Source organism: Urocitellus parryii, chromosome 7, assembly GCF_045843805.1.
Source record: "Urocitellus parryii isolate mUroPar1 chromosome 7, mUroPar1.hap1, whole genome shotgun sequence".
In the NCBI taxonomy this organism is placed as follows: Eukaryota; Metazoa; Chordata; class Mammalia; order Rodentia; family Sciuridae; genus Urocitellus; species Urocitellus parryii.
Window position 1 is genome coordinate 141,162,571 of NC_135537.1, and position 20,715 is coordinate 141,183,285.

A 20,715-nucleotide genomic window follows, 5' to 3' on the forward strand; every position below is an offset into this window, starting at 1 on the left:
AGAGCAGGATTGGGAGACACTCCATGCCAGAACCTAGTGTCATCTTTCCAACTGATCTGGGCTCTGCATGAAACTCTTTTTGAAATAAGCTTGAGAGAGCAATAGAGGACTCTTCTTGAGGTTTGACTTTTAACCACAGCATAAAGACGTAATTTTAGCTCCAGGCCAGGCAGGGGTGAAGGAACCTCAGAATTACTAGCAATCTTTTTTTTTTTTTTTTTTTTTAAGAGAGAGTGAGAGAGAGGGGGGGACAGAGAGAGAATTTTATTTTAATATTTATTTTTTTTCTTAGTTCTCGGCGAACACAACATCTTCGTTTTTTTTGTATGTGGTGCTGAGGATCGAACCCTGGCTGCACGCACGCTATGCGAGCGCGCTACCGCTTGAGCCACATCCCCAGCCCACTAGCAATCTTGAGTTCCAAGTGGAACCCTGTTTGTGGCAACACAAGTACACTTGCAGGTTTTTATTCAACATGACCCGGGAAGGGATAGTTTGGGGGTTTTGTTTGTTTGTTTTTCAGTACTGTGAATTAAACACAAGACCTCATGAATGCTAGATAAGTGCTCTACCACTGATCTACATCCCCAACCCTGTGTTTTCAATTTTTTGAGACAGGGTCTTGCTCAGGTTATCCAGACTGGCTTTGATCTTGTTATTCTCCTGCCTCAGTCTCTTGAGTAATTGGTATTACAGGCCCAGTTGAGAGATATTGAATGTTATTTTTCTCTTGTCTATATATGTGCAGAGAAGCTAATGCATTGCACAGAACTTTGAGTGAATCTAAATAAGTCTCTGCATTATGAAATTAGGCAACACAGATCTACTCTTTTCATTCTACCACCCCTTCGGCTTCTGTGATGAGCTAGAAGCTTTAAAATTCCCACATTCACTGAACCATCAGCTAGAGTTCTGCTGATTATCGGGGTTTTTTTTTTTAATATTTATTTTTTTTAGGTTTAGATGAACACAACACAATGCCTTTATTTTTATGTGGTGCTGAGGATTGAACCTGAACCCGGGTCCCGCCTGTACTAGGCAAGTACTCTACCGCTGAGCCACAATCCCAGCCCTCTGATTATCAGTTTTAACAAAGCTTTGGAAACATTAGTGATAAACTATATGGTGAACTTTTTCAATTGAAAATCATCAATTGTTGGTTGGATAATACTGAAAATTATACTCCATTAATTTCATCAAAATGTATCTGAATAGATTGACTATATTTAACTTCCCTTGATCTTGCTTGCCATTTTTAAAAAAATTTTTTTAGTTGTCGATGGATCTTTTTTTTTTTTTTAAATATTTATTTATTTTTTTTTTAGTTATTGGCGGACACAACATCTTTGTTGGTATGTGGTGCTGAGGATCGAACCCGGGCCGCACGCATGCCAGGCGAGCGCGTTACCGCTTGAGCCACATCCCCAGCCCCCATCGATGGATCTTTTTAAAAATTATTATTATTTATTTGTATATGGTGCTGAGAATTAAACCCAGTGCCTTACACGTGCTAGTCAGGCACTCTACCACTGAGCCACAACCCCAGCCCCCCCATTGCTTGCCATTTTTTGAAAGAGCATCATCTTTTTTTCTTGGTGCTGGGGATTGAACCCAAGGGTGCTTTAGCCCTGCTATAACCCCAGCCTAAGGCAGGATCTTGCTGAAGTTGTGGAGACTGACCTTGAAATGCAATCCTTCTGCCTCAGCCTCATGAATAGCTGAGATTATAGGTATGCACCACTGTCCCTACCCTGAAAGAGCATCAGCTTAAGTATAGAGAGAATTTTGTCACTAATTTTGACTTTTTGATAAACATTGTTTGCTTTATCCCTCTTTTGTGGTTGTCATGGTTTTGCCTGCCATAGCCATTCTGACTTAGCAAACTGTCATACTAAAGGAAACACCTAATTTTGTGATATCCGACATCTTTGTAGGCTGTGGTTTGTTGGTGTTGAAGTAAGCTGTATGTTAAGAAAAGTCTTCAGTTTAACAGCTAATGACTCATGTCCAAAGCTTGTATGCCTTCTGCATTTCTTAAAGGGCTTCCCTCAATTGTTAACATTTGTGTACACCTATGTAGACCTTTAGGATGATCATTCTTTGCTTAAGGGTCATCCTAGAGAAAAGTGGATCAAAGGGAAAAATTATGGTTGTTTATCTCTGAGAAGTATATTAAACTGCTAAATAGGTCACTGGGGGTATAAGTGAAAGGCTATGGAAGCCCAGGTCAGCACTTAGCTGTGACAAACCATGACAGCATGGTTTGTGATAGCAAGCCCAGGAGATTACTTCAGTCCTGTGTTTGGGGTTTGAGAAAAATTGGGGGATGGGAGAGGGTAATGGTAAGAGGAGGGAGCAAGTCCTGTGCTTTGTGAACCAAGTAATATTATTCTCTTTCCTTACCTTTTTTATGACCCTGTCATTGGAAGTAAATTAAGCAGAAATCCCTCTTTAGGATAAAGCAACTGAGTCTTAAATAAAAACTTGTTCTCTGGATTTAGCCGACTTATTTATTTATTTATTTATTTTGGCTTTATTTTTTATTCCTTTCTTTCTTTCTTTTTTTTTTTTTCTTCAGTGCTAAGGCTTGAGCATAGGGCATTATGCACACTAGATAAGCATTCTATCACTGAACTATACCCCCAGCCCCTTAGTTGCATTTTTAAGTATGGACATTTTTAGTGTTCTTAGTTTTCCAAGCCTTTATAAAATTTTAAGTCCAATCACTGTAAACTGACTCAGATTCTTTTTTTTTTTGGGGGGGGGGGGTTACCAGGGATTGAACTCAGGGGCTCTCTACACTGAGCCATATCCCCAGCCCTATTTTGTATTTTATTAGAGACAGGGTCTCACTGAGTTTCTTAGTGTCTCACCATTGCTGAGGCTGGCTTTGAACTTGCAATCCTCCTGCCTCAGCCTCCCAGCTGATTATAGGCGTGTACCACCAAGCCCTGTTGGCTCAGATTCTTGAGGTGTGTTTGCAAAAAAAAATATGTCCTGGCTATTTCCTTTTTCTTGATACATCACTATCAACTGAACAGTAAGCAGTTTTCCATAGCTCTGAGTCTTGTATGGAATACACAGTTGCAGTTGTCAATTCTTCCTTCCAATGGAACATTCCCTGGTAGTAGTATTAGAAAATGATTATTTACCCTGATGTACTCCTGTAGTCCCTGCTGTTGGGGGGCCTGAAGCAAGAGGTGTGCAAGTTCAAGACCAGCCTGAGCAATTTAGCAAGACCCTGTCTCAAAGAAATTTTTTAAAGGGGCTAGGGATAGCCCAGTAGTAGAGCATTCCTAAATTCAATCCCTAATACTATGCTGGTGAGGGTGGGGGGGAGGAAATGACTGTTGAGGTCAGAATGTTGACCCTTTTCCAAAACCATTAGGTTCCAGCATTTATCATGAAATGATGGAATGAAGCCCCATTTAAAAAATGGTTGCATGCAGCCCAACTTTTTTTGTAGAGAAGTCAGGATTATAAGAGTAGCCAAGCCAGGCCACCGATACAGCAGACCCTGTGGCACTGGGCCCAGCTTGTGGAAAAGGTAGCGGAGGAAAACATCCAGTATGGTTGCTGGTGCTCTACCCTCCCTCTTTTCCCTGAACTAACTTTTAGCACTCTTCTTCAGGTGCCCTTTGCTGAGAGGATATTACAAGCCAGTTCAAAATACAAGGCAATAAAACTTGGGGGCACAGTCAGCTAGTTTGAAAGAATTGTATGCCTGTGGAAGTGACGCAACTAGCTAAGTTTCTCAATGGGGCATTTGTAGTGGCCTGGCACTTCATTGGTTTCCTTGTTAACATTGCCACTGAGGCTTTGCATGAACAACTAGCAGTCCTTGTATTTTTTATGTACTTTGTGGTATTAGCTGTATTTGAGTCAGTAGCTAGAATAAAGGAGGGTAACAGATTAAGGTTTAGGCACCCCACGAACTTTCTGCTTTCATCTCTCCAACATCCTTCAGTAAGGCCATCTTCTTTGCCTTTGAAAGGTAAACCATACTTGAAGATAAAAGCTGAGACCTACCCAAGTATCCAGAGAATGCTTGCTTTTTCTACTGACATTTGAATTTCATTAAATTGTGTTCCTTCTGTTTCTTCAAAGCATAAATCGTTAAATTTGCTACATTGCTATGGCTTCTAATTTAAATTAAAAATTTTTTTTAATTATCAGGGAGTGGAAGAAGGGGAGGAAGAGAGAAGTGCTAGAGAATTACATTGGCCAAATTATATTATTATGTTGTGTGCGTGTACAAATAAGTAATAAAAAATCTCACCAAATGTACAACCATAATGGACCAATTTAAAATGTGGAAAAAATGTTGGGCACAATAGCACACCCCTGTAATTCCAGTGATTTGGGAAGCTGAAGCAGGAGGAGCACAAGTTCAAAGCCAGCTTAAGCAACTTAGTGAGCCCTACACAACTGAAGAAGACCCTGTCTCGAAGTAAAAAATAAAAAAGGGCTGGGGATGTGGCTTGGTGGTTAAACATCCCTGTGTTCAATTCCCAGTACAAAAGAGGAAAAAAAATTAATTAAACTATACCTAATATGTCTTAGCTTTTATTAGAACATTTTTTTTAGTTCACAGAAAGAAAGTCCTGTGGAGTTTTTTTTTCCTTTCTTTTTTTTTTTGAAACCAGGGGCATGCTACCACTGAACTATATATACCCCCAGCGCTTTTCCCTTTTCTTCAAATTTTATTTTGTTTTGAGACAGGCTCTTGCTCTTGCTAAACTACCCAGGCTGGTCTCAAATTTGCAATCTTCCTGCCTCAGCCTCCCAAGAACCTGGGATTTCAGGTGTGTACCACCATAATTTTTTAAAAGGCTTATAGGTCCCTGCATAGATCAAGATGGCTGCCAGGAGGCTGAGACATTATTGTGGTCCTGTCAACAATCACATTCAGTCACCATTTTGGCTACTACTAGTACATTTTCTGAACTGGCTGAGAGCAGCAGGGCCAGTCTGAGAAGAGTATATATTATCTTTTGCTGTTGGTCTTACAGAATTCTGCTAAATATAATTGCAGGATTTTTATATGATAGTGGATCTTAGATGGATGGATGAGACCTGTGAACTGTGAAATTAAAAATCAAAACTGCTCAGTGCTATTGTTTGCTTGCTGAACACTCCCTCCCACTAAAAGAAGACAAGGGACATATAGATAATGATGGGGGCAGTCAAAACTCTCTTAGTCTGATATTTCAGCTGAAAATTCCATAAATGGGTAGAGAGCTTCTGATTCCTGGAGAATGATGGATTCTGACAGGAGGGACCCCTACCAGTTCATGTGACTGACCTCTTTTATAAAAGAATCTGAGTGGAAGGCTCTTGGTATATTGTGTTCAGACATGTTGTTTGTATAGTGTTCTTGTTAAGTATTTGTATTAAATTGAATATTTTGTCCAGGAAAGAAAAATGGAGTGTTCTTTCATAAATATTTTTCATCCTCTTGTCTTGTTTTCTTTTGTCCTAAGATATACACTAACACTTTTAATTTGGTTAAGTGAGATTTTCATGTCTCTCAGGTTACTGTTGGCTCAGGTTTTGTGATGCCTCTATCACTTAGATGTATGGTCAGTTGAAAACCACACTACAGTAACCTCACATATTAAAAAAAAGAAAAAGAAGGTCCAGAGCTTAACACCATTTTATCTGAATGTTGTAACACACACACACACACACACACACACACACACAGAGGTCTCTGAAATAAAAGGCAGTCGTTCTGCTTTGTGGTCTCCCTCCACCTTTCCCCTCCTCTCTTTGTTCTCTTATTTCCCCTCCCCCTTCTCTTCTTCCAGTTCCATATAGAAAAACTGTTTGCACTGGTAGGTAATTAACACGGTGCTATGGAGCAACAGGTCCCACTGGTGGTGACTAAATCTGAAGTAAATGTTAATATCATGCAGGTTCACATGTATTAATAGGCGAGGGAGATAAGTGAGGTTAGATACAGCCACTCTGCTTATAGGTCTTGAAATAGATCCTCTTAATTAGAAAGCCAAGAACCATGACAACTACTAACATCTTCCACTTGCAGTGGTGAGTTGCAGCCTCATTAGTGAATGAAAGAGGCATTCTAAATTAAAACTGGACTACATCCTTTGGCTGTGAGTTGGGATCATCTGGCTCTGGGCTTTGAATCTTTGACACAGAGAGGTTTGCGCAGGCATTATGGTGAGATTTGGGGTGTGTGTATGGTTTTCTCCTTAGGACTCCAGAATAGATCCCTCTAGACTCCTTCATCAGTAGTAGGAATGAGCTATTTGGATTTGTTTATTAGAGTCTGGATATGTTGCAGTCATACTGTAGAGGCTGGCTTTAGGATTTTTTTTTAAGTTATAGTTGGACACATTACCTTTATCTCTTTATTTTTATGTGGTGCAGGGGATCGAACCCAGGGCCTCGCACATGCTAGGTAAGCCTCTACCACTGAGCCACAACCCAAGCCCAATGAAATTTTAAGTTTTGGAAAATTAATGTTCTTGACCAGCTTTCCAATTAGGTTGTATATAAATACTGTTTTTAACAGTTGGTAAGCCTTCTCCCTGCCTCAGAGAGAGCCACACCAAACTCTGAGAAGCATATCTTTCAGTTGTACATACAATCTGAAGATTCAAAGCATTATTATAAGCTTTTTTTTTTTTCAAATTTATTTTTTAGTTGTACTTGGACACAATATCTTTGTTTTATTTATTTATTCATATGTGGTGCTGAGGAGCGAACCCAGGGCCTCACACATGCTAGGCAAGTGCTCTACCGCTGAGCTGCAACCCCAGCCCCATTTATAAGCTATTTTATAACAGAGTGTTTTTAAGTTCAGGTAATAGTTAAAGTAGTGAGTTGGAAAGCAGTGAACATTTGTTTTGGGCCAGAAATTGCAGGCCAGAAGTTTTGTTTTGTTTTTAATCTTTTATTGATTTTATTTTTTTAATACATGACAGCAGTGGAATGCATTCAAATTCTTATTACACATAGAGCAATTTTCCATATCTCTGTATATAAAGTATGTTCACGCCGATTCATGCCTTTATACATGTACTTTTTTTTAACAATTCCTTTTTTTATATATATATTAATTTTTTAGTTGCAGATGGATATAATACCTTTGTTTTTTTATTTATGTGGTATTGAGAGCCGAACCCAGGGCCTCGCACACGCCAGGTGAGCGCTCTACCATTGAGCCACAACCCCAGTCCCTGCATTACAATTCTTAATACACATATATACCACAGTTTTTTATATTTTTGTTTGAATATAAAATATGTTGACACCCAATTCAAGTCTTCATACATGTACTTTGTATAATGATGTCAAATACATTCTACCATCCTTGCTAATCCCCTGCCTATTCCCTTTCCCTCCCACCCCTTGTCCCTATCTAGAATTCATCTAATCCTCCCATGCTCTCCCTCCCTACCCCACTATGAGTCAGCCTCCTTATATCAGAGAAAACATTTAGCATTTGTTTTGGGGGGATTGGCTAACTTCACTTAGCATTATCTTCTCCGACACCAATCATTTACCTGCAAATGCCTTTGTTCTTGTTTAAGGCCAGAGGTTTTTTTGTTTGTTTTAATATTTTTTTAGCTATACGTGGACACAATATCTTTATTTTGTTTATTTATTTTTATGTGGTGCTGAGGATCGAACCCAGTGCCTCACATGTGCAAGGCACGCGCTCTGCCACTGAGCCACCAACCCAGCCCAAGGCCAAAGGTTTTTAACAGATCATCTGGAAGGAAACTTAAGCATGACAGAAAAGATGTTCTGCTAGAGCTCAGTCCTCAGAGAACACTCTTCTCTACCTGTCTCACAGTATTGCATGCCATATTGTTTTGAAGCCAGAAAATAGAGGTTCTTGCCCTGTTCACTAAAGAACTACTTGTTTTCCAAGACAAGCCAGCTGGGGTACAGAATACACTGTTCCAGGGTTTACATTCCTATGATGTGAACAGTTCTGAGAAGGAAGCTAAAGGTTCAAACACTGTCCTACTCTATTTAGACTTAAACATTTATTCCCAGGATGAATGTTCCCATTTCAAGAAACTTTATCAGGTAGTTTGTCAAGAAGCAGAAATAAATCTGCTTCTGAAACTGTGGTTTCCTCCTGAATCCTTAATTGCACAGCCTGTCTTTTTAATTAATTGTCTTACCAGTGTCAGGACTTGAACCCAGGGATATTCTACATTGAGCTACATTTTTCAGCCCCCCCCCCTTTTTTTTTTTTTTTTGGTTAGGGTTAGGCAATTTGGTGAGGCCCTGTCTCTAAATAAAATATAAAAAAATAATCATTAGTTTTGCTTTGTATTCATCCTCCAGTGTAGTACCTAGCTCAATGGCTAGTGTACAGTGAAAACTCAGTAAATATTGACTGATGTTGAAAGAAATGTTTGGCCCTTAAGTTAAGGAACGTACCCTACCGGGTTCCCCAGAAATAAGAGAACTACTAAAAGTCTTTTTAAAAAATAGCCTTTGGGGGCTGGGGATGTGGCTCAAGTGGTAGCGTGCTCACCTAGCATGCATGAGGCACTGGGTTCGATTCTCAGCACCACATAGAAACAAAATAAAGATATTGTGTTTGCCTAAAAATAAAAAATAAATTTAAAAAAATAGCCTTTGGTTTCAAGAGTATTAAGAGCCAGGAATCTTTGATTTGGATTTTAGTTCTGCTGCTTAACTGGCTCCATGACTTTAAATAAGTCAGTCTTCTCACCTGTATGATGAGAATAAGAATTAATTATCTCCTAATATGGTAGTTAGGATCAAATAACAGCATCTGTTGAATACTTGTGAACTGTAATATAGTAGATGAAGTTCTCATTCTGCTATTTCTAGGCTTTAGTGATTAGGAAGCATATTGGTATCTTTATAGGCAGCATTGTCTCACCATAGAGTTTTCATGGATTTTACTAGTGAGCAGCTGAAAGTGGTAAAAGAAGCTCAGCATTACCAGATGGACAGTTGAGGTGGGAAAGTCCTTAAAACCGACTTCATGGATACCACAAGGATGCAGAATCACCTTTCTCCCTGGAAATTTCCTGATAGGGAGCAAATAACCTCTTTTGTAACTGGTTCCTGAGCTCTCCCAGTGGCAGTGTATCTTTTCTGGAGCCATTTCATAAATTCTTTTCCTCTAGAAATTTGATTTGAAAGCTGCCTTCTAAAAAGCTTAAAAGGAATTGCTTAGAATAGAGAGACAATACAATTATAAGAAAGGTTTATGGTGACAGTGCCTATGTTCCAGCTGTGCGTATGATAATTTCCTAGAAATGTAGACCTTCCTTCCCTGTCCATCCTCTTAGATATCACTGCCTTCTCTCAAGGTACCCCCTTTTCAGTTTTGCATTTTTTTTCTTCTCATTCTTTTTTTTACTTTATTTGAGACAGGGTCTTCCTGAGTTGCCCAGCCTGACCTCAAACTTGGGATACTCTTGCCTCAGCCTCCTGAGTTGCTAAGATCATAGGCATGCACCTAGCTATCAAATTTGTTGTTTCAAAAGGCTACTCTGAATCTAAGAAAGCAGCAAATCTAATCAAGTAATGAAATGATGGCCTCACTTTTCTAGATGTTCTATGCTTATCCTGGAGACAACACCTGGACTTCCTTGAACCACTCCTTAAACTCATAGCTCCTGTACCTTACTTTAAGACAATCTAACAAAAGAAGCCTGTGGCCATAGTGTAGAATTCTGGGAATTTTAGAGATACTAGGTTCTTAAAACCTAGTATCTCTAAAACTGATACTTTAAAAACCTACAAAGAGCTACTTTAAAGAAAAATTTTAAGCATTAAACCCCTATTTTGAGAGGGAGAGAGCATCAAAAATGAGCTAGGCACAGTGGCCCTCGCCTGTAATCTCAGCTCGAGAGACAGGAGGGAGGATCGAAAGTTCAAAGCCAGCCTCAGCAATTTTACAAGGCACTCGGCAACTCAGCAAGACCCTGACTCTAAATAAAATATTTTTAAAAGTCTGGGGATGTGGCTCAAGTGGTAGCACACTCGCCTGGCCTGCCTGCGGCCCGGGTTTGATCCTCAGCACCACATACAAAGAAAGATGTTGTGTCCGCTGAGAACTAAAAAATAAATATTAAAAAAAATTCTCTCAAAAGTCTGGGGATGTGGCTCAGTAGTTAAGCACCCCTGGGTTCAATCCTTAGTACTTAAAAGGTGGGGGGCTAGGAATGTAGTTTAGTGTTACAGCACTTGCCTGGCTTGCAGAAGTTCCAAGGCTTGATCCCCAGCATTGCAACAAAAGAAACAATTTAAATTTTTTTTAAAAAAATGTTTTTAAATATTTAATTTTTTAGTTGTAGTTGGACACAATACCTTTATTTTATTTATTTTTATGTGGTGCTGAGGGTCAAACCCAGGATCTCGCACATGCTAAGTGAGCTCTCTAGAGTTGAGCCCCAGCCCCCAAATTAAAAATGTTTAAGATTGGAAGACTGGAGATACAGTTCAGTGATAGAGCACTTCCCTAGCATGAATGATGCCCAGGGTTCTTTTTGCAACACACACACACACACACACAAAAGACAATGTTTAAATGTGGAATTAAGTATGAAGTTCAGGTGAGGGGAAGGTCTGTGTGATTGTGGGCCATGGCACTGAAATGAGCTGAGACAGAGGTGAGAAACAGCATGGGCAGTGTTTAGGGATCCAGCTGACTGATGGAGCTGCAGAAGAGACAGAATCCACAATACTAAGGAGCTTGAACTTTATTTTGCAATGGATGGAAGGGTGCCTTTGAAGGGTTTTTTCATCAGGGGAGTGATGTGATCTGAATTGTGTTTTAGATAAATCATTCTGTCAGCAAGGTTGAGAAGAAATTGAGGGAAGCATGAAGGGTAGCTGGGAGACCATTCACATCTTGGTGAAAGATCTAAGCCCAGATCACTTTGTCTTGCCCTTCTCTGCTTTCCATATTTGATGTAGGATATCTTGGTACAATGCCGGCGGGCAGATGAAAAGAAATGATGAAGAACAGAATCAGAAGTGGCAGCCTTCAGGGTTAATTTTAATATGACAGCTGCTGAAGCATAGCAGAGTCTGTAGGCCTTTGCAAATGACATGCATGCATTTCATTAGTTTGGATATGGCCTATTGTAGAAATACATTGAAGAGAACCAGGGAAGACTTTATGTGACATTCACCTGTGGTTTCTAGGGCTTGAAGACCTGTCCCAACAGACCACTATGTCTCCAGTTTTCTGCTTCCTGGTAAGCATCCTCCTGAGATTCTATTAAGGAAACAGGGAGGAGGGGAAGCAATGAACTGTGAAGGTTTGGTGAGCATCTGCATTTATGCTTAGGGCTCTAGGGAAACATGGCAAGAGCTAGGGAAATTTGCCAGGCCAAAGCGCTGTTTTAAGTAGAAACCGTAAAATTTTAAGCCCTAGGATTTAAAGCATTGTAAAACTACATGAATTGGGCTGGGGTTGTGGCTCAGTGGTAGAGTGCTCGCCTAGCATGCTTGAGGCACTGAGTTCGATCCTCACCACCACATAAATGTAAAATAAAGATATTGTGTCCACTTAAAAAATAAAAAATAAAAAGTTTTTTAAAAATTACATGAGTTGGGGGACTTGTTGTTTTTACTATTTGTTACATTCTTTGAAAAAAATTTTTCCTACCATTCTAAGAAGGTAACTCCAAGAGTAAAAGGTAGAAATTTCTTAAACAAGCATAAATGTAACCTTATTCTGTGCAGTGTGGTTTTTAGGCTTTGATGTTCAACAGAATCTCTTTGAGGTCTTGTTAAACAGTGGCTACGCCCCATCCTAGAAATTTTTATTCAGAAGATCTGAAATGGTGTCAGAATTTGCATTCCTAATAAATTCCTGGATGCTGTGTTGCTGCTGAACGGGAACCATACTTTGAGAACCACTGTTGTTGGCTAGGCGCAGTGGTTCATGCCTATAATCTCAGTGACTTGGGAGGCTTGAGGCAGGAAGATCAAAAGTTCCAAGACCAGCCTTGGCAATTTAGCGAGACTCTTTCTCAAAGTAAAAATTACATATTGGTGGTAAAGAACCCCTGGATTCAATCCTCAGTATCAAAACAGGGGATCTGAGGCTGCACCTCAGTGCTCAGTCCCCCAGAAAAAGAGAGAGAACCACTGTTATAAGCAGTAGAAATGTGACTCAAGGATTTAATAGTCTCATGGCTTTTGGTATACCTTAATGGAAATCAGTGACCTCGAGGATCTGTGAGGCCCAGCCCTACACAGCTCATTTTGATTCAGTCTTGACTTTGTATCTCCTGCATATACAACCTCCTTATTACAGAAATACAAAGAGGGAGGAGATGCAATCATTGTCTTGGTCTCTGTAGTTGAAAAAATAATAATAAATAAATTAAGAGGGATTGGGGATTTAGCTCAGTGACAGAGCACTTACCTAACAGGCAAAAGGCCCTGGGGTTCAATCCTTGGCATTGGGGAAAGGTTGGTGTGGAAACCAAAAAATAAGGCAGCAAAAAATAAATAAGAGAACTATGACACAAAGCAAAATACAAATGCCAAAAAATGACAACTAAACCATGCAGAAAGAGATACAAGTTACATATATAATCTGGAAAGAGCTCATGGAGAGAGAACTGTGTCTGGTTATCTATTACTGCATAACAAACTACCCCAAAACTCAGTGGCTTGAAACAGAAACTAGCTATTATCTTTCACAATTCTGAAGGTTGACTGGGATCAGCTGGATGGTTTTCTGTTCCACGTGTTGCTGGCAGACACTGCAGTTGTTTGGAGGACAGATTGAGCTGGTATGTCCAAGATGACACATTCACATAGCAGTATCTGGTACTGCCTGTTGACTTGGAGTTCACCTGAAGCTGTTCATTGGAGCACCTCAAGTATCCTCCTTGTGGCTTCTCCCAGCATGACAGCAGGGCTCTGAGATGGAACATTCCAAGCACATAAAAGTGGAATCTGCAGATCTTATAAAGCTCAGGCTTGGAAGTTATACCACGTCATCTCTGCTGCATTCTGTTGATCAAAGCAAATCACAAATCAAGCCCAATTGTACAGATGGGAAATGAACTACCTCTGAATGGGAGGCGGAACAAAAATTTGCAGCCATTTTGAATCCACCACAGGTTGATTGAGGCAGGCCTTAAAGGATGGCAAAAAAGAGTTTTGACAGGCATAGCTTTCCTAAAGGAAGGGTATTCCAAAGGAAGAAATAGCAAGTTTTCAGTTTAATCAGGAGGGAGGGTAGCTGATGTTGGCCAGGGAAGATGGAATGGGGCTATGTGGCAGGGGACTTTGAACAGCAAGTGGAAGAGCTTAGGCTTAGACTGAAAGACTTTAAAAACTGTGGAAGACCTCTTGGTGATTTTATTGGCATTGTGCAGAGTTTGAGAATGATTCTTCAGGCTCCAAACTAGTTCTTTATTCCTTTTCCCACAAGTTCAGTGTTAATAGAGCTGGATTTGGCTTCTTTAAGTTTGAGAAGGAAGATTCATTGCTCAACTGATTATAAATGATGCTGAGTAAGCATTTTGAAGGATAAGATATCTCAGTTCTGAAGGACGGGCCAAAATAGGAGTTTAGGAACATGCAGCTTGTGCCAGGCCTACCTAGGCTTTTTCCTGCTGCATCAAAGGGTTAGTTACTTAGTCTTGCCCTTGTCTTTTCCTCACAGTAACCCTCCACTGAGTGAAGAGATGTTGCCTCCCGGGGAGTGGATGTGTCACCGGTGCACTGTTCGCCGAAAGGTAATAATGCTGCTTCCTGAAGGCTTTGCTCACAATGCCAGATCTAGAGCACTGATACTCTGGAGCTAAGATTGCCTGGCCCTGAAGGCATTTTCATCCCTTCGTGTTTTTTCTCAGTCTGAAATCACCCTACTCACCCCATGGTGACTGTTTGGAATCTAGTAGGGCCTAAAAATCCAAACATGGGTTGCTAAAATGGGCAGAAGTGTGTTAATTTACTGAGCTACATTTAGTTACTGGTGACAGGAGTAGTCTGATCTTACCGACCTCCTGTAAATGGCCTGAATGTGGCAGCCATAGCTGGGAAACAGCAGAGGAAAGGCCACTTCTCCAGTTTGATGGAAAAGGGGTTTTTCTTCTTACCTAAGGCAAATAAGTCACTGGTTTCCAGAGACTTGGCCAGGTGTATTGGGGAGAGGAGTTTGAACCCATTTTTCTCTTCACCTACCCTTCCCTTGGCTTTGATAATTCAGTACTGGCTTTAGGAACATGGTTCATTATTTCCTGCTTTGAGAATTTTTGTTAGGTATAAGAGTTAAATTCTCACTTGTCAAAAAAGGAAGTAGAAGCGTTTCCACTCAGATTATGACTGACCCAATCTTCAGATTACAGGCTGTGGATTTGAATTTGTAAGTTGTTAGCCAACCCTTGCCCTCCTGCACACTAATTATACACCCAGCAATTTTCCTTTGTTGTGACATCACCACCTTTTCCTGGCCCCTGAATATGATGTCACAATGGAGAATGACTTCCTTGATTGCAGAAACAGGATGAGGAGATGATTCAGAGATTGTGGTTTATGTCTGTAACAGTTTGGGGCCTTTAAAAAGAAGATAAACAGGCTGATCTTTTTTCAGTATGTGCACAAGAGTCCCTATTAAAAAGCAAGCCCAAGCCAAGTCAGTCACCTAACCACAGCTATAGTTTATTTTTTTTTTTTTAAAGAGAGAGTGAGAGGGGAGAGAGAGAGAGAGAATTTTTAATATTTATTTTTTAGTTATTGGCAGACACAACATCTTTGTTGGTATGTGGTGCTGAGGATCGAACCCCGGCCGCACGCATGCCAGGCAAGCGCGCTACCGCTTGAGCCACATCCCCAGCCCTATAGTTTAATTTTTAAAGTCCATAAACCAGGCTGTCTTCCAACATCCTTTCCTGTGCATCCTCAATTAGATTAGAACTAGGCCAGTTGGAGATACCTACCAGCCAGAATGCCTTTCAGGAACTTGCCATGCAAAGAAGCTGGACCTGAAAGGGTTGGGAGAAACGAAACAGAAGAGGTAAAGCCAGAAAATGAGGATTGAGAAAAGGAACTAACATTATGTCGGTACCTATCATATGCTAGGTGTTTTGCTATTTACTTTTATTTCATTTAATCTGTGCAGCCATCTAAGGATGCTAGTAGTAGATCTCTATTTTAGAAAGGAAGAAACTGAGACTGAGAAATGTAGAGTAACTTTTCCCATGGACTCAAAGGAATTGACAGAGCCAATGTTGAACCAAAGTCTATCTCATTTTAAAGCTCTGTTGTTGTGTCTTTTATCAGTTTTTTTTTTTTTTTTTTTTTTTTAAGAAGCAGGGCTACTTGCTGGGAATTATAGTAAGCTTTTTTCAAAATAGGGTGCTTCTCCTAGTTGCCACTCCAACCTGCTTTCACATGGACCTCTTTGTTTACTGGTACAAATCTGCCTTTTTCACCATCATCACTCTGTTTGGGGCTCCTGTATTTATAATGAAGTCGATTAAAATGAAATATCCTCTGGGCCTCTGATGTTTAGGTCCTATCGTGATTCCTAGTGGAAGCTAGGTCTTTCCCCAGCTCAGAGCCATCCCTTTCAATATGTGACCTTCTTTGTCTCTACCATTTTTCCCAGAAAAAGAGAATAAAGTTTTACTCATCTCGCTTTGTACGTAGAGAAATTTCTGCCCACCAGCCTGAGTCACCCAAGGTCAGAGGGAATCGGTGGCAGAACTGGGACAAGATCCCAGATCTTCTGACTGGAGACCAGTGTTAAACCTTCCCTTGGCCAGTCTATTTGGAATCCTAGAGGAAATTGTATTATCACTCATCCAGTCCTACTGAGTACACTTAAGCTTTTTCCATTTCTCCATCTTCTAAGAAGTGTCACTTTCAGAGTTCTAGTTAAAGTTGAAACACTGGAAGCCATCTTTCTTGGACACCATGATTGACCTCCACACGCTATCAGTTCTGCCTTGTAGTTAATTATCTTATGTGCCAGCACCCAGCCTCCCTGAAAGGGGAACTCTACTGGCCTGTTTTACCTTTGCTTTGGAACATTTTCTCTATTTTAACAAAGTTTTAAAAGTCATCAGAAAGTCAGGATGCTCCAAAGCAGACTACAATGCTCTTGTTGATTTTCACTGTTATTCTTATTAAATTTATTCTCATTGTGTTAATTTTTTAGCCTTTTGAACCTGTACTTTGTATACAGATGATATGTATCATGATGAGTTAGAGTTAATGATGTGTAATTTGTGTAATTGTTTCTAATTTTCCAATATTTTTTGGTGATTTCCCCACTGCAATAGTTTTCTCAGCTTTAGTTTAGTTCAATTTAGTGTGTCAACTTTAACAGACCAAGTCCCAAGGTGAATGATTCTGTGATATGTAAGGGACTTTGTGATTTTCATTAATGATCTAGCAGGACATTGTACACGCATCTCTTTCTATTTTGTGGTACTTTTCATGATGGGCCCACCTATTCATTTGCACAGAAACGAGAGCAGAAAAAGGAGCTGGGCCATGTCAATGGACTGGTGGACAAAACTGGCAAACGGACTACATCACCCAGCAGTGACACTGACTTGTTGGACAGATCAGCTAGCAAAACTGAATTCAAGGCCATTGCCCATGCCCGGATTCTGGAAAGGAGAGCCAGCCGGCCTGGCACCCCCACATCCAACGCCAGCACAGAGACTCCCACCTCTGAGCAGAACGACGTTGATGAGGACATCATTGATGTGGACGAGGAGCCAGTAGCAGCAGAGCCGGACTATGTGCAGCCCCAGCTGAGGCGGCCTTTTGAGCTGCTTATTGCTGCCGCCATGGAGCGGAACCCCACCCAATTTCAGTTGCCCAATGAACTGACTTGTACCACTGCACTACCAGGTTAGCCACACCATCATCATATCTCCTCCCCTACCCCAGCTTCCCCAAAGGATTATCATCCATCAAAGAGCAGTGTTGCCTGTGTAGCCACTGTCTCACATTCCTATTCCTTGTTATGCCTGGAAAGATCTTTGAAGGGTTTTAGCTAGTACAGTGCTTGTTCAATATTCCATTTTTTTTTTTTGAGTCTCCAAACTCCTTTCCTGCCCCTTCTCAGTATCTTCTATTTTTTTTTCCCAAATTGATGCTACTTTCACATGGTGCAAAATTAAAAATATAAGCTGGGCCTGGTGGCACACTCCTGTAATCCAAGCAACTCAAGAGACAGGAGGATCTCAGGTTCAAGGCCAGCCTCAGCAACTTAGTGAGATCCTCAGCAACTTAGCAAGACCCTGTCTTAGAAAAGTAAAAGGACTGGGTATGTAGTTTGTTGGTAATGTACGCCTGGGTTCAATCCCCAAGACCACACACACACCAAAAAATATATATAAAATATGAACACTTACAATGATAAATTTCCCTTCCACGCCTGTTATCCATCTTCCTACCCTTCACAGGAAACCACTGGTTGATTCTTGTATATCCTAGAATTTCTTTGTGCGTGTATAAGCAAATACAGATACGTGTGTGTATTTTTTCCTTAAATAACATACTAGATATACTGTTCTGCACCTTGCTTTTTTTCACTTCACAAAATATTCTAGAGGTATTAATATATTAATATAGAAATTCCTCAATTTTTTTTTGTGCTTGCATAATGGTCCATTGTACAGATGTGCCACAATTTAGCTAGTTTCCTATTAACTGACATTTAGGTTGTTCCTAATCTTTTGTTACCAAGATAGTGCTTCAACAAATAACTTTGTAATTACATCATTGTGTACTACATGTAATAGATATGTGGGTATTATATGTAGGTTAAATTCCTAATTGCTGGGTCAGTATGCATTGATAGCTCTGATAGATATTACTAAATTACCAATTTGTAATATCTATTACCAATTACCCTCTTTTATTTTTTTTTTTAATCAAGTCTTGGTTTCTATTTGATACCATTGATACCACAAAGCTTTTAGATCTATTTTTCTTGCTAGAGAAAGAGAAATTGGTGGAAAGTTTTAAAAGATGCATATGGAATCAAGGCATTTCTGATTTCTATAAAAATGTAAATTTGTAGTCTTTTCTTCAGCTACCTTCACAGAATAGTCTTTGTTGACCATTTGACTTGGGCATTTATATTTCTTAGGTTGCCAGTGTCAAACCCAGGTTTCTGATCACTTGCTGTTTGTAAAACAGATGTGTTACTGCTGTAGAACAGGTGACTTTTGCTCCCTCATGAAAAGTCTCTGACTTATATCTGAGTCTCCTTTTTCCTCTCTTCCTATTCATTTTCTCACTCGAAACCAGCTCTGGGGGCCTCAGAAAGATCCATGTCTGGGCAGTTCAGCATCACCAATTTCTCTTCTAGGTTCTAGCAAGAGGAGAAGAAAGGAGGAAACCACAGGGAAAAATGTAAAGAAGACACAGCATGAGTTAGATCACAATGGTCTTGTTCCCCTACCCGTCAAAGTCTGCTTCACGTGTAACAGGTATTTTCTTCTATACCAAAGGGCTCTTCCTTTATATATTCAGCAAATGGTGCATTTTTTTCTTCTATCACCTCTTTATTTATTGATGGTATGAATATATAGAAATTGACGGATTGAATGACCAGAGCCTTGAAAGTATTAATAAATTCCCTGAAGAATAATAGTACAGGAGTACTATTAACTATGTTGCTAGAGACTAGAACAAGAAAAGTTGGTCTTGAACTAAGGCATGAGATTATTTAGATTAGAGAACAGGAAAAATTATGGTCAGTAAGGCCTCATGTTCCTGGAAAAGACAAAGTGTTTTGAAATCAGTAAAGATGCCGGGCATGGTGGTACACACCTGTAATCCCAGCAATTTAGGAGTGGAGGCAGGAGGATCACAGGTTCAAAGCCAGCCTCAGTAAAAGCGAGGCACTAAGCAACTCAGAGCTTGTCTCTAAATTAAATACAAAATAGGGGTGGGGATGTGACTCAGTGGTCAAGTGTCCCTGAGTTCAATCCCCAGTAAAAAACAAAAAGTACAAGTATATATGGTAGTTTGGTCTGAATGATTTATTTAGAAATAGCCTCTGTACTACCCCAGTTATATCTTCCTTGGGTCACTGGATTTCTTCAAATAGGATCTCAGTGACAGAAATCAGCTACTTCAATTACTGAAGCTGAACTTGTTGGCTAGGGTATGTTAGAAGGACTACATTATGTTCAGGATAGGATAGCAGGAGAAAATAGCTATCAAAAACAATTTGGGCATGGTAGTACATGCCTGTAATCCCAGCAGCTTAGGAGGCTGAGACAGGAGGATCACAAGTTCAAAGCCAGCCTCAGCAATGATGAGGCACTTAGCAACTCAATGAGACCCTATTTCTCAATAAAATAGAAAAATTGAGATGGGGATGTGGCTCAGTGGTCAAGTGTCCCTGAGTTCAATCCTCAGCCCCCCCCGCCCAACAACAACAACAAAAAAGTGGTAGTATTTAATGGATGTGGTGGCACACACCTGTAATCCCAGGTACCCAAGAGGCTGGAGCAGGAGGATCATAAGTCACCAAACTGGGTGACTTTAGGAGACCTTGTCTCAAAATTCTTTGAAAAAAGGGCCAGGAGTGGGCTGGGGCTGTATCTTAGCAGCAGAGAGCTTGCCTAGCATGTGTGAGGCACTGGGTTAGATCCTCAGCACCACATAAAAATAGACAAAATAAAGGCATTCTGTCCATCTGCAACTACAAAAAAAAAAAATTTAAAGCGGGGTGTTGGGGGCAGGAGTATAGCTCAGTGATAAAGTGCTCCTGGGGTTTATCCCCAATACTGAAGCGGGAGAAAGGTATTTATATCAACAACAAAAGGAAGAAGTATCTCACAACAAAGCTATAGGGAAATAGACAAAGTAGTTTCTCTCTTTTTAAGGAGTATAGAGCAGAGTTCACTGTCTTCTCCAGTGGGTATGACCATTGACCATTCTTGCTCTGACAGCCACTTTAGCTATACTCCAAATAAACATTCAAGTCATCACAAGAGACATTCTTGTCAGAAGAGAGAATAATGGAGAACCTGGTGGTAGCCCCCAAATTCATCCATCTTTCTGATCAGAAGTATAACTGAATCATTGGGGTAGGAAGATGTGGGAAAATGCTGTTAGGGTTAAGGAGAGGGGGTTGTTACACAGTGCAGAATTATTCTGAATTTTCTCATCTTAATACAGATGTGGCCAACATCTCTTTTTCTTTTGGCAGGAGCTGCCGTGTGGCCCCTCTCATCCAGTGTGACTATTGCCCCCTCCTGTTTCATATGGACTGCCTCGAGCCTCCGCTCACTGCCATGCCCCTGGGCAGATGGATGTGTCCGAATCACATCGAACATGTGGTGGTAAGCACAGCAGTGTCCAATCAGTCCTCTATGGGCACAGCTGGGGTGTGGACTGATTCAGTAGAAAGCATATTAAGATCAGCTTTGTTCCAGAGTTCACAATAATCTCACAGATGCTGGTTTCTATAGACAATCCTACTCAGTTCTGATTATTATGACATACCTCAGCTGTGCATTTTACCTTTTCCCACAATACCTTGTTTTGGCTGCAAAAGCATACTTAACCCACTTGGTTGTTTTTTGAGTAATTTCTTCTGTTGTGGATTAAGCAGTTGATTTTGCAGCCCTAGAAGATCTAATATTAAGGAAATAAATGGTTGGCTATCTGGAATATATGTGTCGCAGTCTCCAAATAAGGTTCATTTCTTCTGTTGCTTTAATTCTTTATAACCAC

The 20,715-nt window shown here is 40.3% G+C and overlaps 1 protein-coding gene across 3 annotated transcripts in view; it reads left to right on the forward strand.

The window, feature by feature from the left end:
• Window positions 1-20,715, forward strand: part of Phf12 (PHD finger protein 12) — a 46,308-nt gene that overhangs the window by 11,844 nt on the left and 13,749 nt on the right. For all 3 annotated transcript variants that reach the window (XM_026388835.2, XM_026388837.2, XM_026388836.2), the window contains exons 3-6: window positions 13,664-13,736; window positions 16,473-16,866; window positions 18,335-18,455; window positions 20,189-20,321. In XM_026388835.2, coding sequence (XP_026244620.2) covers window positions 13,664-13,736; window positions 16,473-16,866; window positions 18,335-18,455; window positions 20,189-20,321 — 721 coding nt within the window. The remainder of the gene's footprint in view (window positions 1-13,663; window positions 13,737-16,472; window positions 16,867-18,334; window positions 18,456-20,188; window positions 20,322-20,715) is intronic.